The following is an 18601-nucleotide window of genomic DNA, read 5'->3' as shown; positions in this document are numbered from 1 at the left end:
CATGGTAAAACGGTGGAAACTACTGACTGCATTTCTTGTCTGTTTTCTACATTATATGGATATCCCTGGTGAGTGATGTCTAAACACAGCAGATCTTGGAACAAAGTGAATTTAGGTGTGCTTTCTTCTGTAACTGTCAATCTATATGCCTTCTTCAGAGCAAGTCACCAAAGTTCAGGAAGGAAAGAGAAGTGTTCTGTTTATCACGGCTGCTCAGTAACAGCTTAAAACTCAGATGGAGATGCAGAGTTGAGCCTTTGATTAAAAATTTCAAAAGTCTTAATAAACTTGTGGCTTTGGATGAAAGCTGTTTTGGCCACTATGTCATGATTAATGTATTTGTAACTCCTGCAGATAAGTGTTTTGTCATTTGAATAACCAGTTTCATTGGCTTTGCTAATGCTTTCTTTTCACATATTTTGCCAAATTACTATACCTAGTTGCAAAATGTAACTAGGTTTTGTTTTTATAGCTCTCCTTTGAGGGGTAATGTTATAAGTAAGTGACAATTTATTGAACATATTGAGTGTTTCCTTGCAACGCTTCTGAAGTCTGAGGCATGCATTATTTTCTACAAGGTAATAACTAACACACAGTTATTTTCAGGCTGTGGGATCTGTGCCTGGTGGTGGTTCAGGGCAGTAACACCATTTTGTATTATTCAAATAAAAAAACTATTATGTGACTGGTGACAGAAAGGATTCCTAATGCACTAAGCAAACCTGTATCTTCAGCACGTTAGAGGTAGATTAGAAATGTCTCTTCCTTTTAACTTGCTTCAAAAGTTATTTAGTTGCTGAGAATCTCTGCAAAGTGGACTGTGCCTAGAATTATCCAAGCAAAACTGTAAATTCCAACAAGCTAAAAGATGGGGTGGTTTAAAGTTTTTATCCACTGCAGACCAGGTAATGATGATGTGGCCACAGAACATAGTATAGAAATATTGGGCCATGAGAGCTCAGTGCAGGCAAGTGATGCACCTGCCTTAGACTTCTGATGGAAAAATCCATTAATCAGTGATAGCGAGTGAAAGGCTTCTGACAGGTTTCATGGGACTTGACTGAAATCTTAACTACATAAATGTTATACTCTACAAGGATTTCTCCAACTTTTTCTGATCTTCTGTTTTTCCTCAGACTTCTCCCTAACAAGGGATCACCTTCATAAGGCCTTTATCTGGTCTCCTACATGATGTTTCAGTAGCATTGTGTTCATAAGCCTAGGCTGTAAAAACAATTTCAGTGACAGTGAGAGAAGTTTCAAGTTATGCTTATATTGAAAAAGAACCATACAGAAATGAGGTTAATTTCTTGTTCCTGAGGAAAAATCTTATAAAACATCCCCAACCAAAGATAGATAATGGATAGATGCAAAGATATGGTGTGTTGTTTAATGGCAGATAGGGATTTAGCGTTTCTCCTCTTTCCTCAAGAATCTCTCAGGGTAAGTGCTAACATAATACCATCCATCTGATGTCATCAAATTTATCAATGAGAGAATAAAAGTTAGTTGCTAAAGAAATATAAATAAATCTTAGTAGAAAGTAAGGTCATGCTATGTTTGAATTATATCTAATGAGATACACTAATGTGATACAATTGTCTAGATAGGTAGCTTTCATTGACTGTTTCATCAGAGAATTGCTTTGGAAAACTACCTGAGGAACTGGAGATGATCATGAGGCTCGGACCTGAATCCAGAGATAACTAAAATGCATACATTTTCAAATGCAGATTAAAGTAGAAGGCAAGAGATGGCTACTATTTCTCATTACAGAACCAGTTGTAAAGTTCTAGCTAAACAAATAGGTATAAACAAGTACATAGGCCAGTGGTGTGCTTGCTGCTTTAGAATAGGTTTTTATTTTTAGAAAATGCAATAAGTACTGAAATAATGAAAACATTTACATAACTTTCAAGTAGGATTACAGGTACCATAAAACCTGAAGTTTTGATAGCAGCATAGCGTCATCTTTCCTGCACTGGGATATGTAAGCAAGTGGGTGTGCAGGTGAGTATGCAGAGTGGCTCATTGATATTCTGCTGTGTGGATCCTGGACCTTAGACCATACAACAAATTAAAGTACTCTTCATTGACTGTCACCACATAAGACTAATAACATGGGCCAGGGTACAGACTTGAGCACCAGAATGCAAATGTCTTTAAAGATTTGATCTCAATCTAGTACCAAGTTTAAGGCAAATCCTATATGCTGTCTTCAGAAACTGCAAAACAGACAAAATGTTTTTGATTTAGTGAATAACAAACTTTTGAATAATGTTTATTAAGGCAAAAGAATATCACTTACATGATCCCCTCAAGACAGTATGATTGCTTGCACAATTCAATCCTCTTTCTACTGAATGAGGATTTCAGAATAGAAAAAAATGCTTAAATGAGAACTATCACATGAAGAGTATTTTTGAACCACCAGGTGAATATAATGGATAAAAATTCACACTGATTTTTTGGGGAATATATAGTTTCTGAGGAAAAAATTAATTATTGAAGATTTTTCTTGATCGTAATGACATGCCCAGCACTTCCAATGCAAATTTATTTTATTGATCATTGTTGAAACAACTATTTATTTTACTGGAGTTTTAAAATTCGTATCATGTCAGTGAACCTCATGAAGTTCAACCAGGATAAGTACAGGATCCTGCACTTCGGGAGAAATGACCCCAAGAACCAGTACAGGCTGGGGGTTGACCATCTGGAGAGCAGCTCTGCAGAGAGGGAACTGGGAGTCATGATCAAGACACGAAGGTGACCATGAGTCAGCAATATGCCCTTGTGGCCCTGTTTAGCCTGGAAAAGAGAAGACTGAGGGGAGACCTCATTAATGTATATAAATATCTGAGGGGAAGGTGTCAAGAGGATGGAGACAGTCTCTTTTCTGTTGTGCCCAACAACAGGATGAGAGGCAATGGGCACAAACTGAAGCACAGGAGGTTGCAGCTCAATATGAGGGGGCACTTCTTTACTGGGAGGATGACAGAGCACTGAAACAGATTTCCCAGAGGGGTTATAGAGTCTCCTTCTCTGGAGATATTCAAAACCCACCTGGGTGCCATCTTGCGCAAGGTGCTCTAGGTGATCCTGCTTGGCAGGGGGGTTGGACTATATGATCTTTAGAGGTCTCTTCCAACCTTGGCCATTCTGTGAATGCAGGTAAGTGAAAAACTGTAAAAAGTCTGTGGAAAAGCTTTAATGGTGCTGTTCAGTCAGAATCAGTAAAAACTATACTGTTGTTGCCTTTTACTTAACTGCCTTTATGTATTTCTGAAGGAACTCAATTTTACTATGTTTTACAAAGCACTGAGCTATCAGAAGTTAAACAGTCTTACCTGCTCAGATGAGGCCCCAAACTGGAAGATATTATTAACATGTCTTAAGTAAATACAGCCTGCTAACAAATTATTTCCTTTTCTGATGCTTAGTATGCACTTTGTGTATTTGAATTAGTTTCTTATTCATAGTTAATAGAACACGTTTTGTTTAGCTACCAGCTTTGTTATATATTGTTAGTTAATGAAATTCCTGCAACTATCCTGGTACCTTTCCCAGTGTAGCACACCTCTTTTGTACACAGTATTTATCTTTTGACGAAAAATTCTCCAGTTCTTTTAATACACAAGAGAACAAAATAATTCCTCCCTGTCACTTAAAAGGGCAATGCCAAAATATTTCCATTATGGTAATTCAGTGTTTTCTGGGAATGGATTTTAAAAGTATAATTTCTGGTTTTCAGTTACAGTGAGAAAATAAATCTGCAGCTAAAAAAGAAATGGATGGAGCAAAACAGTTTAAAAAAAAAAAAAGTTGCCAACATCTGTATTACTTTCTATACTGGCACACTCACAAGCAAACTGGCCACCTAGAAACAAATGCTTCAGTAACTGATTAACTGGAAAAGCTCACTTTACTGATGATGACTTTGGCATTGACTCTTGTATGTTCAGACTCTTCATTTAGATAAAGTATCTTACCACAGAAGTTTCTGCATCATATTTTACGAAGGTTCTTTACCATATCTTCATAATCATATGGTACTGCACAGGAGTAACAACTCAGTCCTCTGCTCCCACCTCTCAAGTAACACACCGAATGATTTCAGTTTAGTTGGGCAGCAGCGGGAGAATACTTATGTAAATCTCCAGAAGTTTCACTGAAAGCCCATTACTAACACTCAAGTTTCAAGTTTCTAAAAGAGAGTGGGCCAATATTGATGATAGATAAATGAGATTAATCAAAGCAGTCATGATTAAATATGATTCTCAAGTGCAGTTTGCTGTTAGGTTTTGCAGGTGCTCTCCTGGGAATAGAAACATTAAATGCAGCCCCATAATAACCTGGTTTCATAAATTTCTCTCATGATTAATATGAAGTAGTAACTTTTTTTTTTTTTTTTTTAATCTGAGAATAAAAAGTCTTTTTTTTACAATGAGGATTGTCGAGGACTGGCACAGGTTGCCCTGAGAGATTGTGGAGTGTCCATCCAGGATGATATTCAAAACCTAGCTGGGCACAGCTCCAGGCAACCTGCTAAAGCTTTAAGCAGGGTCTTGGACTGGAGATCTCCGGAGGACTTCGCCAGACACAGCTTTTCTGTTTCTATGATTAATTGGACTCAGCGAAAGTACATTTACTTATGTAGTCTGAGAGTTATGGTTTCTAGATCTGTAATGTAATGTGCAATAATTCCTATGCATAAATCACCAAAATTTCTGGTTTAAATGCTTGTACATTGTCTTCATGTAAGCATGTAAGCAATAGATTGGAAACTCCCATACTAAAGGCAGAATAAAATGTGGCCTTAATATAAGTGTTTTTTAAAAATACTACAGTGAAATATATTTCTATATTCTTTTTAAAGATGTGATTTGAATGACTTTATCAAATACAGAATGTTGAAAAATTCATATAAACAGACCTGGCCAATCCGCTTTCCATCATTTATCAGCAGTCCTGGCTATTAGGGGAGGTCCCGGTCGACTGGGGGCTAGCAAACCTGACGCCCATCTACAAGAAGGGCTGGAAGGTAGACCTGGGGAACTATAGGCCTGTCAGTTTAACCTCAGTGCCAGGGAAGCTCATGGAGCAGATTATTTTGAGTGTCATCACACAGCACTTGCAGGGCAAGCAGGCGATCAGGCCCAGTCAGCATGGGTTTATGAAAGGCAGGTCCTGCTTGGCGAACCAGATCTCCTTTTTTTGACAAAGTGACACGCTTAGTGGATGAGGGAAAGGCTGTGGATGTGGTCTACCTTGACTTCAGTAAGGCTTTTGACACCATTTTCCACAGCATTCTCCTCAAGAAACTGTCTGCTCTTGGCTTGGACTGGCATACACTTCATTGGGTTAGAAACTGGCTGGGTAGCTGGGTCCAAAGAGTCGTGGTGAATGGAGTTAAATCCAGTTGGAGGCAGGTCATTAGTGGGGTCCCCCAGGGCTCAGTACTAGGGCCAGTTCTCTTTAATATGTTTATCAATGATCTGGATGAGGGGATTGAGTGCACCCTCAGTAAGTTTGTAGATGACACCAAGTTAGGTGCATGTGTCGATCTGCTCAAGGGTAGGAAGGCTCTGCAGGAGGATCTGGAAAGGCTGGACTGATGGGCTGAGGCCAACTGTATGAAGTTCAACAAGGCCAAGTGCCGGGTCCTGCACCTGTGGCACAACAACCTCAAGCAGTGCTACAGGCTGGGAGATGAGTGGTTAGAAAGCTTCCTGGCAGAGAAGGACCTGGGAGTATTGGCTGATAGTCGGCTGGTCTCTAAAAAAGACAAGTGTCTCTAAAAGGACAAGTGTCTGCATCCATGGTTGTATTTTTTTCATAGAAGGTAACTTTTAGAGTAGCCAAGTCAGTTCATGAGATCAGCATTCATGTACTACAGAGCTAGTTTGTTTTTTCTTAAAGTGGAATCCTTCATTTCAGATTCCCACAAAACATCTGTAAAGCAGAAAATGCTGTTTGTCCTAATTAAATGTGACAACCAAATCCTTCTTGGATACCATGTAAATCTTCCACAACCACTTTGAGGAGTGAAGGCCATTGCTGTCATTTGATAGAAGCATCTTGAGATTGTCTGTCACATGCTTAAAATCAGCTGAGTGAACCTATTCAAGGGCGCCACTTGAAGTATCACACTGACCTTATCGCTCATTTCCATGTCTGGGTCCTGGAATGGGAAATGCAGGACTAATGCACAAATTGCCACATACAATTTCAGACACCAGCTATGGTCTCAGCACAGTTCTTGTCATCCTGATTTTGTCTTATAGCTGGAATTACTGCAGGCACATTACACAAGTGATATTACTTACACTTTCTCCTCACCTCACTGACTGTATGTTCCTGCTCCAATCAGCTGCTGTTTATACAACAGCCTGAGGTTGTTCAGTTGTCTACCAGCTTACCTCTTAGTAAGTGTCAGTCAGGAACACCTTTGCTAAAAAGGCGATGTGAGATATGCCAAGCTCTCTCAAGATAGGTTTGCGTGTGCTCCAAGTTTATCAGCGAACTTTCAGTATATGAAAGTCCAGGAAAGGGAAGTTGTCACTAATGTAAACCAAGATCTTTACAAGAGGGACTGAAGATCTTGTGTTATAATCTTATCAACATGTACTAATATCTGAAGGGAGGGCGTTAAGAGGATGGGGCCGGACTTTTTTCAGTAGTGCTCAGCAACAGGACAAGAGGCAATGGGCACAGACTGAAACACAGGAAGTAGTGGCTGAATATGAGAAAACATTTATTTACTGTAAGGGTGACAGAATGCTGGCACAGGTTGCCCAGAGAGGTTATGGAGTCTCCTCCTTTGGAGTTATTCAAAACCCACCTGGACAAGATCCAGGGCCATGTGTGCTAGGTGACCCTGCTTGGCAGGAGGGTTGGACCAGGTGTTCTCCAGAGGTCCCTCCCAACCTCAAGAATTCTGTGATTCTGCTGGAGAACGGCTGTCTCTTTAAATGAAGGCAATTGACCTAGGATGATCCTGGTCTCCCTGTGTTCACAAGGCAATACTTTGTCTTTCTAAATTTCTAATTTCAGAAAGTCTCACAACAAAATTGCAAAAACTTCTGTATTATTTGGACAAACAAAGGCCTTCAGTGCAAGAGCAGTAGCAAATTCAAACCTATTGTGCTATAAAAAGTGGAAATGCTGTAAGTTGTAATAAGAGCATGTCACAGAGAATCACTTTCAGTTGATCTGTTGAAGAAGCAAAACAGAAGCAAACTGGGCAGCTGAGTATAAGAATATTTTTAAAGGATTCTAAGCAGAGGACTCACAAGACAAAGACAATGCATTTAAATTGTAATCAGAATCATTACTCATGCAAGCAACTTGAACAATATCACAGCATAAAACAACAAAATAACTGGAAACAACAGTTATCCATTCTTTAAAGGGGTGTCAATGAACAGGCAATGAATTTGTGTTAGAGAAATCCAGATAATGCCTTCTCTGTTAAATATATATTATTTCAGAACTCTAATTTCATTTTAACACTCACAAGAATTTAATGTGTCATTTTAAGCAACATAATATTTGAACTTGATTTTAAACTACTGGTCCAGATTTTCTGTTGTAGTATTCAGGCAATGGAGCTATGATGAATCATGCCATGCAAGGATCTGCTGTCAGCATTTTAATGTCACTGTGTTTTGATCTTTCTTTTTTTGATGCTTGGAACTTTTTAATACTTCTGTTGAATAAGCATTATTTTGTGAGTATTTTTGTTACTAGATTTGTTCTGCTTAAGCTCTGTCTTTCCCTTTCAAGTGAGTATGTTAAAGCTATTTTAAAATATCAAAAAGTTATTTTAATTATAAGCTGCTGTCATTTTTTGTTGTTTGAAATAGATTGAAATCTTCTGATGTATAACTCTTTCTGCCTGTGCCCAGAAGCTCTTTTGATTCCATTCATGAATACCAAAAGATTTCAACCTATGTTAAGTGTTTCACATACAAACTAAAACAAATATAAACTCAGAGGAATATATGGATAGGTAGCATTGCTCGTTCTTACTTTCAGTTCAGCTCCTGTTTTTTTCTTTGTGTGTTGCATACGGTGCATGTCCAAATTTTGAAGACTCTAGGATGAAAACTGGATTGCTTATGCATAATTGTTAACAATTATTATTATATATAATACAGATACATCCACTCATTTTTCTCAGAAATATCTGACTAGCAATTAATTTTTCTGCTGTCTATTGTCATGCTGTACTGATTTTGTTTCTTTCAATGTATTTGCAGGCTCTATCTTTAAAATACCATGGTGCATCTTTGAGATTTTAGCACTAAAACTGTGATTATAATAATTATGCCTTCATCAGGGATAACAGCTGTACAGTCTCTAGGAGAAACTAACTGAAATTGCACTAAATAACACAGAAAACTTATCTGAAGCTTCAGTTCTGGGGCTGTAAGCTAGCCTGAGATGTGAGCAGGGTTTTAGAATCCAGCCTCCCTGCCAAGTTTAGAGCTGCTGTTATAGTCCAGTGTCAGTCTTTGCAGGGCAGCCCTTCTTTAAGCAAATGAGTCAGGTGGGAGCCTCCCCCTTTGCTGTGCTGACAGCAGTGCAGGGCATGGGGAAGATCACTCCACCCTCATTACTAGCAAAAGGAAAGCTTCATTTTCACAGTGCTAGAGATCAGGGAAGGATTCAAGCAAATGTTTTGTTTTTCCCCACAGAGTAGGGATGATCTGAGGGATATCTGCTCCAATCACTGCTGTTGGCCGGTACAGAAGGAGGGAACCTGCAGCTGGCTTTATTAGAGAAAAAGACAGTATCAGCGGCAGCTGGAGAGGGGCAGGAGACTACCAGCAGAGAGGGGTAGAAGGCTCTCTAATAGATTCTCTTGCTTATCCCTGTTCCCACATGCACTGCACAGTACTAAGCCTTCCTCTGACCAAAACTTTGTTTCCTGGATTATTACCAGAAAGCGGAAACATGGAGAGTTTTTTTACATTTCTGTTGGAGACAGACAATTTCTCCTTTTAATTCTGAACTTTATTTACAGATTAGAAACTCCAATATTCTCCAATATTATTTTCACTAGTGAGAGAAAAAAATGGATGCATTCAGAGCACTTGGAAATGAGTCGCTGTTGTCTGGTTTCTCTGGTCCTGGCAGATGGGATCCCTTTCGTCGTCCCTTGGATTCCATCCAGCCCTGGCACTTCAGGCTTCTGGCAGCAGTAATGCTGGTGGTGACCTCCCTATCGCTTGCTGAGAACCTGACTGTGATCCTGGTAACTTTTAAGTTCAAGCAGTTGAGACAACCTGTCAATTATGTTATAGTCAATTTATCTGTGGCTGATTTTCTGGTCTCATTGACTGGTGGCACCATCAGCTTTTTAGCCAATCTAAAAGGTTATTTTTATATGGGATACTGGGCTTGTGTACTGGAAGGATTTGCGGTCACATTTTTTGGTAAGCTTGATTTTGTTGGTAGTTATACATTTTTTCTTTGAACTTCCTTTAATGTATTCTACTAACTCTCCTGCAGCTTCCTGAGCCTCTGACTTTGCATGCCTTTGAATGCATTGGATCTTTCCCCAGTTATGCATGTTCTGTGGTGTACCTCATGCATGAGTGAATAACATGCAGCACTTTTGCTGTCATATATCAGTGGCTTGTTGCTTGTATACTGTTTACTGAATATGTTTAATATAATGAGAAAAAACTTGCTAATAGAATAGCAGGATTGTGGGTAAAACTGTGAGAAAAAATCACGATGTGCAACTATTTTCAAGGTTTGTGTCTAGGTGTGTGTATGTGGTTAAATGAGAGAGAGAACAAATAGCTGTTCTAAAACTGTGGAAAATATTAGCGCACTGAAACATCTTATGTTAGCGGTCTTCCAGTGGTTCTGAGGAACTATGACATGCCTGTAACTGTCACCCCACGCACCTGAATCTTTCTGTGATTGTTTATCTTGTCTTTGTTTTGCCGACTACATAAAATTTATTACTTTAATTTACTTTAAATTACTTTACTAGAGTACTTTACTCTAGAAGGGAAAATTGTCACCAGTTCACTGTGTAAATATACCTCTGCAGAGTAAATATGAAAACAGTTTTAAAATTGAACATCTAATTACTTGAACATATAAACTAATTCCTGCCTCCTACAGAGCTTTTGTATCTCTGCCAAGTGATATTTTGGTTCTGTTTTAGAAGCTGCATAGTGAAGCCAGCCTTTTAACTCAGTCACTTCTCTGAATCAAAACACATTGCTGGTCTTCAACCTGAAGAGGAATCCCACTGTTGCTCTCAGGTTGATTAAGAAGGAATATGTGTGAGGGACTATGGTTTTCTACCAGTTTGTGGCATGGAAGGCGTGTCTCATGGAGTTAAGGTCAGGCTGTTTCAAGATGTTGGTGAACAACCAGGTGGTCTTTAATAAAGTGATACCTTAATGTGGTGGGCAGCTGTCTGTAGGCTAGAGTTCTACAACAGTCTGAAATATGACATTTCTTGCAAAGATAGTGTTTTGAGGATCTATCTTCATTTGTTAAATTGGAAGTTATATGTAATTTGCAGCTTTTCAGAGTAGAACAGAATAAAAAAGTCATTGTGAGTTAAAAAGTCCAATTAGTTGCTTGGGTTTGTAGTCATTATTACTGACAAACTAGACAAGTATGGAAATCTTGTATTCTTAATAAAATATTAGAATAATGCACATGAATTGCACATCCTTTGAAAACTTGGATTGATGAAAAATGTTCCTGATATGGTGGGTGGTCAAATGCTGCAACAGGTTACAAAGAACTGTTGGAGTCTCCACAGCAAAGAAGCTGTTCAGTCTCCATCTGTGGAGATGTTCAAAACCTAACTGGACGTAGTCCTGGACGACCTGTTCTATGGATTTTGCTTACGGTGTGTAGGGCTGGACTAGGTGACCTCCAGATATACCTCCAACATAAATGATTCTGTGACTCTGTGATGTGGGATAGTGTTTGATTTTCAGTGAATCTATCTGATTTTTTATGCTGACTGTGTTTTCCCACTGTAGGTATTGTTGCTCTCTGGTCTCTTGCACTTTTGGCTTTTGAGCGGTACATAGTGATCTGCCACCCACTGGGAAATATGCGCTTGAAGGGGAAGCATGCTGCCTTAGGTATTGCCTTTGTGTGGACCTTTTCCTTCCTTTGGACCATCCCACCAACTATGGGTTGGAGCAGCTACACCACCAGTAAGATTGGAACTACCTGCGAGCCTAACTGGTAAGGCCATCCTTGCAGAGTATTGTGAAGAAATTACACTTACAGCTCATGACTTCTCCAAAGCAGGAGTTTAAAGGAAAAGCTTGAAGATGATGGACTTACAGGCAAAACTAGAGGTAGACAAAGCTATAACAAAACCAAGAAAAAATTGTCAAGAACAGGTTAAAAAAATGTGTGTGTGTGTGTATATATATATAATTTTCTAAAAGGAGAAGCTTTTGTATCTAATGAAGATAACTGTCCCATACCTTATGGTTTTTGTCTGGATTCAATGAGGACTAAAATATTTTTAGAAGTCTGGACAAGGCCCTGTGCAACCTGTTCTACCCCCATAGTTGACATCACATTGAGCAGGAGGTTGGATTACATGTACCTTCCCACCTGGACAGACCCACAATTCTATAGTTCTGTGTCTGTGATCCTACAAAGTAAACGTTTCCTAGCCCAGTGCTAGGGAGATGGCCCAGGGCTCCATCTGGTGATTTGACTAGAGCTGTACAGGGGGGTTTTGATTAAAAACAGTTAACAAAAATATTAGTGACACCTTTAAAGAGCAAAATGAACTCTTCAAGAATATTAATCAGAACACATTAGTAATACATACACGATGTATTCTGTGTTTTATACAGGTATTCAGGAGCTTATACTGATCATACCTACATTATTGCATTTTTCACCACTTGTTTTATAGTGCCTTTATTGGTAATTTTGGTATCCTATGGAAAACTGATGCAGAAGCTAAGAAAGGTAAGAAGCAGCACTAATAAGTAAAATGTGTATGTATGTAATCATTTGGAATTTTTGTGTTCAAATTTCCATAATGATCAGACGTCAGATTTCCAGACAGCAAATACACTCACTTGTCATGCTTTGTTAAAGAATTATAATTACAAACAGAAATCTATGCTATGGTTAGAAATGATTTTTCAGTGTCCAAGTTTTATCACTTATGTCTCATTAGCCAAACATCGTTAGAAAAAATGCCAGCCTCATAAATAAAGAAGCTGGATGAGCCAGTATTGGTTTATTTACAATTGCAATTCAGTTCAGTGGCAGTTTTTCAGATTCAAACCAGACAATTCAGAATGTAGCTTAAAATGTCTGCATTTGGAAGTTGGTGTTGTCAGATACCTCCAGTTGCTCATTCCGTCAGAGTCATTGTATTCTGTATTTTGGCATTCTAAATAGAGGCCTATTATCTCTAATTTGACTAAAATCATTAGGATTCCCTTTCTCACAGGTGGAATTTGTCTGTATATCTGCACTGCCTTGAGGTGTGTTGCTGCAGCACACATGAAAATATTTGAGATAAATCAACATGTGTGAGGCTGGACAGCAAATCTGGGCCATCACTTCACTTCTCATGGCTTGGCTAAATCTAGCTTGGGTGTGCCTGTACAGGCTACAGTCATGCTGGACTGCAACTATGTTTTTGTACAAAGATGGTCCTAGCATTTTTTTCTGTCATTTTGGCAATAAAAATATAAAGATATGTAAACAAAGGAAAACTGAATAATCACAGGATAGAGTAATTCACATCCCTTAGCACTCATACTGACACTCTGTGGTCCAGTAACAGCATTCTTATATGCTATCATACTTGACAAGAACAGATCTTTCCTTATAGCATGGCAGATTATAAAACTTCCCCCACATTTGCTGTATGAAGGCCTTGTTTATTTTCTGGAATTTTCTGTCTTTTCTTTAAAGGTGTCAGATACTCAATGCAGGCTGGGAACTACCAGGAAACCTGAAAGACAAGTGACTAGAATGGTTGTTGTTATGATCATTGCGTTTCTAATCTGCTGGATGCCATATGCTGCCTTTTCTATCCTAGTCACTGCATATCCTTCCATTGAATTGGATCCTCGTCTGGCAGCAATTCCAGCTTTCTTTTCCAAAACAGCTACTGTTTATAATCCAATTATTTATGTCTTTATGAACAAACAGGTACCGTATGCTTTCAAAGTGTCTTTAAAACTCATATTTTCATATGTAGACTTGCTTTATAATGAATTATTTCTATCTACTTGTTAGTTAACCAGCAATACAATAACTAGCATTTAGAATTAAAAAAAATAAAATGAAAAAAATCACTATGTCTACTTACTGGAGCATAGCGTAAACCTCAGAGCATTATTACAATATGAATGTTAATAATAATTAGGTTTAACTATTAGAAAGGGAAATCAGTCCTTAGTGAATGTCAGTTATTTCATACAGTTTTCTGTATGAAAAGTCTATTTTCAAGACTGTCCCATGATATTTCTATTATTCTTTAGGAATGCAATACCAGTGAATTGCTTTTGAGGTAGGGTGCTCATGGATATAAACAAAATGGAAAGAGAACATCTTTGAATAGCTGTGTATTAGTGCATGAAAGCAACTCATGAACCCTGAGAAATGACCAATTCTCTTTGGCAAGATGTGGCTAGGAACAAGCATGAGAAGAAAATTATTTCTTAGAATGAGGCTTACTAGTAGTTTGTGCCTTTTTTAGGATGTCATTGTTTCTCACTTTGAGAGTTCTTCATGGTGTCACAAGCATATATATTTAATGGGGCTATTTCTGTATGTGCCCAACTGATTAATAAGATAATTTCCAAGAGTTCTAGTTAAGACACAAACTGCTTTATAGAAATATCTTTTAATTTCTGTGTTTTGATTGATCTCTTTTGTTTCAACCTTCTAGTTCAGGAGGTGTCTGGTTGAGATGTTCAGCTGCAGTGCCATAGAGACTGCAGAGTCCAACATGAACCCGACTTCAGAGAGAGCAATGCTAACCCAGGACAAAAGAGGCAGTGAGTTGTCCATCATGGCAGTACGTAGCACCATTTCTAAGAGGAAAACTGGAGATGAACACACAAATTGCCCTTCTTTTGCTCAGTTGGCAGCTTCAGAAAACAAAATCTGGCCCATGTAGGGAGTGAGATGTGATCATTAATGCAGTACTACTACATCATGTTTCCTTGTTACCATCACTTCATATAAAAAATGTCATGGTGGACATTATGCTCAGTTCTGTGGACACTGGCTTTGAGATTCTGAGCTCCTGAGTGAATGCAAGAGCTTCTTGGCTCTGCAGTTGCAATCAAACGCCCAGCCAAAACATTACTCCCTTCCTCTATTGTGTTAGTCCTCTATTATCCACTGCCTGCTTGCCCCTGGTAATAAAACTAGAGAAGCCCAATATTTTCACGCAGGCATGTGGCACAATAAGGATAAGAGAGTTTTACACTGACGACTGTGTAAAACATGACTGTGGCAGAAACATGAAGTGGTACACGGCTTCAACATGCTAATGGAAAATGAATAATATTTAGCATACAACTGACTCAAGTTCAACCAAGCGGCGGTTCAGAGAGAGGCAGGCCTGTGTGTTTTTTGGTTTGTTTCAGAATTTTTACTTAAAACAGACAAACAAAAAGCCTAAGGCTTCTGCACTTATGTCTGTCCCTGGTGAAAACATCATCTGCAGCAAGTCAGGTGAGCTGTTAAGACTTCCAAGGACTAATTTATTAAAAAAAAATCCCCATCAAGAGTCATTCATATCCTTCTTCTTCATTCCCTCTTTGTCAGGAAAACTTCTGTGCCCATAGCAACTTCTGAAATCAACTCAACTTTAGCAGAGAAGGTAGGGTATAGAAAACTGTGCAGGAATACTGAAGAAAGGTTCAGTAGCACTACTTGAGTTCTGAAGCTGAGCTTTGTAATACAGAAGTTTTTTACTGTATGTCCTTGCGACATGCAGAGCTAAGGTCTATCATATTCTTGAGATCATGTAGCTCCAGGAGACAACTATTATTTCTGGTTTTTAATCATAGAATGGTTTGAGTTGGAAAGGACCCTTAAAGATCATCTAGTTCAACCCTCTGCCTGGGCAGGGACATCTCTCACTAGACCAGGTTGCTCAAAGCCCCATCCAACCTGAACTCAAACACTTCCAGGGATGGGGCGGGGCATCCACAGCTTCTCTTGGCAACCTGTTTCAGTACCTCACTACCCTAGTAGTGCTCCACGGTGAGGATATTCTTCCTTGTATCTAATCTAAATCTATCCTCTTGCAGTTTAAAACCATTGCCCCTAGTCCTATCACTATAGGCACTTGTAAAATGTTTCCTTCCATTTTCTTATAAGCCTCCTTTAAGTATTGCAAGGCTGCGATAAGGCCATCCTGGAACCTTCTCTTTTCTAGGTCTAGCACTTCCATGTTTCTCAGCCTTAAAGAAAAAGCTTTGTGCACAAACAAAGCAAAAGAAGGAATTCATTTACTACTTCCCATTGGCAGGCAGGTGTTCAGCCATCTACAGGAAAGCAACGCCCATCACATATAACAATTTATTGGGAAGACAAACACCAAAGACAAATGCACCTCCCCCCCGCTAAGACCCCATTGTTCCTTCTTTACCCCAGTTTTCTTGTTCTTCATGAAGCCATGTAGTTTGGGATATCCCTTTGGACAGTTGGGGGCAGCTGTCCTGGCTCTGTCCCCTCCCTGATCCTTGTGCACCCCCAGCCTCCTCACTGGCAGAGCAGTGGGAGAAGCTGAAAAGTCTGTGACTTACTGCTGGCACTGTTCAGGAACAGCCAACCTATCAATGTGTTATCAACATTATTTTCACCACAAATCCAAAACATATCATCATACAAGCCTCTACAAAACAAAAACAACACAAAACACTATCCCAGCCAAAACCAGGACACTTAACAATTACAATTTCAGGAAATTAGTGTCCAGAGTATACAAAAAATATGCATCTTCTGGGCCATGTTACATCAGTGCATGGTGGATGGCTGTGTTTCCCTTCATGTTTTTGCTTTTCTCTCACTTCTGAGCTAGAACATGTCTCAGAAAACATAATCAGTGTTCTAGCTGAACAGGAAACTTGTAGCAGTCAATCACACCATGTTGCCGTTCTTCTCTTAGGAGCAGTTGCCTCTCTGTCCCAGCAGTCCTTAAATTTCTGCTTCTGTACATCACTTCCTCAGCACTTTTAATTGTGCTACTGATCCCGACATAAGTTGTTAACTTGTTCTTTCACCTTTTAGGTCAAAAGCAGGGACCACAACAAAAATATACTTTCCATAAACAGTGGAAAAGAACAGAAGTTGCCTGCTTTCCATGTTTGTGTGCCATCTCATATAATTAGCTCATACAATTATATGGTTCAATACAAAAAACTTTAGCTGAACATCACTTACATGCAAAAGCAAACCTGGTTATGCATGTAATAAAGACTTCTTTTTTGGTGAACATTGTATGAAATGTTACTAAAATCTGGCATCTCAGATTCTGAATTGTATATAAGTTCTAAGCTTACCTGAATGCATTTTAGAAGAAAAGGCAATGGCTGACTACATTTAAATGCTTTACTGTGGGAAACCATTATTTCTAGGTAAGACGTTAATATACTGCCAGTAGAAGCAGCTGTTGTTTCCATGGTGATATAGAGTCTCTACAATAGCTACACACTGTACAGACCTTAACAATAGAAATGTGATACAGAATCAGTCATCTGATGTTTTCATTTCAAATTTAAAAGTTCTTTACACATAATAAATGTTTTGTTTCTATTTAATTTTTTCTTCTCTTTATTTTATGAAGTTATGGTTTGAAAAACAGAAGTACCCTGAAAAGGAATGAGAGGCTACCTGAGATATATGGGTCAGACCTAGTCTCAGAGCAGTACCCTCTTCAGTTTGAAGTCAAAAAACATTCATGAAGTAGATGGGGATATTGGGGATCAGGGAAAGGTAAAACGGATACACAGTACAATAAATAAATAAATTATAATAATGTCCTTAAACCCTGTTATCTTGCAAAGGCTGACCTCTTTATGATTCCCATGCCCAAGAGGAGCATGGAAGCTGGAACTCTTTGTTGGGGGAAGAGGGACAGGCATAGGCAGTGTGGCCCTGCATCCACTCTGGCCCTGGCAAGCTCACATAGTTTGCTTGGCTGCTCTTTCCTGCTTGTGGCCCCTTGAAGCATTCACAATGATGGATTTACAGAATACCTAGCCCCCATCTCCCTGCACAGCCCAAGATTTCTGGTGCATTTTGCTTTAGCTCTGTGAAAGCAATCAATTTTAACATTAAAGCAGTAACGACACTAGTATGTGGGAGACAGTATGAGCCAGCCTGCTCATATGGATGTGTTTCAGGAGCCCACTGTGTGCAACCCACTGCTTCTGAAAGCACATATTGGATTTACATGGCAAGGGTTTGGTAGCAGAGTGGCTGCAGGGGTGGACTCTGTGAGAAGAGCCCATCAGCTGCCCCATGTCAGATAAGAGCCATCTCCAAAAGGGACCTGCTGCTGGCAGAGCCAAGCCAATGAGTGCCATTGGATGCACCTCTGGGACAGCGTAGTTAAGAAAGTGAAAAACTTATTGCACAACAACAGCTGGGACAGAGAAAGGAAAGAAAATTATAGAGACAAACAATCCCACAGACACCAAGGTCAATGAAGAAAGAGGTTAGGAAGAGCTCCAGGTGCTGGAGCAGATGTTACCCTTCAGCCTATGGAAAGGCCCACCGTGGAGCAGGCTGTCCACGGGTCCACCCATGGCTCAAGGGGCGCCACAGCAATGCAGATCTCCATGCTGCAAGCCACAGAGGAGCCCACATAGGAGCGGGGGGGGGGGAGGAAGAAGAGGGGGGAGAGTGGGGAGGGGAGGGTTCCACCTGTGGGGGACCAGTGCTGGAGCAGTTTGCTCCTGACAGATGGACTCCAATGGTATGGAGCCATGTGGAAGCAGTTCTCGAAGAGCTGCAGCCTGTGGGCTTTTCAGGTTCAGAGACCTTAACTTCATTTTATAATGGTTGGATCTAAAGAGGTGTGTTGCTCTACAAAATACATCAATTACATGAAATACATCTACAAAATACATCAAGAGCTGCATGTATGAGAATTCAGTTCAAGGCCGCTATGGGCTTTGCATTCATCTCATAAAATTTCATGAGGTGATTGTCTTTTGCAGTATAATTTTACACTCAATGAGCTTGAACTTTCACAGTGCTCAATCTTTGAAACCAAAGTATGAACCTCATTATGAGAGTTACATCATTTCACAATTCCTGTTCTTTACCATTAATGCCATGTTATCATATCATGAAAAATCAATATATGAAGCTCTTCAAATGTTTTCAAAATATTGTGAGACAGGAAGAGTAAGATGTTCAATTACTATTCGTATGCACACCTAAAAGAAAACGTTCATTAGTTTTTTAAAAAGTGAGGTATGATATGAAAGCAAAAAGTCTTACATTTAAGACTCAGATTTTCTCTTTCAAACATATGTTGACCTAGGTTAATCACATGTTAATGGTATTAGCCGTATTAAATCATGAAGAATTGGCA

The 18601-nt window shown here is 39.3% G+C and overlaps 1 protein-coding gene across 1 annotated transcript; it reads left to right on the top strand.

Annotated features, from left to right (window-relative positions):
- Window positions 1–9082: 9082 nt before the first annotated feature.
- Window positions 9083–14161, top strand: LOC309880094 (vertebrate ancient opsin-like; the record flags this gene model as incomplete). Its single annotated transcript, XM_082764625.1, has 5 exons — window positions 9083–9443; window positions 11028–11238; window positions 11868–11985; window positions 12949–13188; window positions 13931–14161. The coding sequence occupies 5 exons, from the start codon at window positions 9083–9085 to the stop codon at window positions 14159–14161; spliced, it is 1161 nt and encodes a 386-aa protein (XP_082620751.1).
- Between the last annotated feature and the right edge of the window lie 4440 nt (window positions 14162–18601).

The sequence above is a fragment of the Aythya marila genome, assembly GCF_965140915.1.
Source record: "Aythya marila genome assembly, chromosome: 7".
Taxonomy (NCBI): domain Eukaryota; kingdom Metazoa; phylum Chordata; class Aves; order Anseriformes; family Anatidae; genus Aythya; species Aythya marila.
The sequence above is the reverse complement of the archived record's forward strand: the minus strand, read 5'-3'. Positions and strand labels throughout refer to the sequence as shown.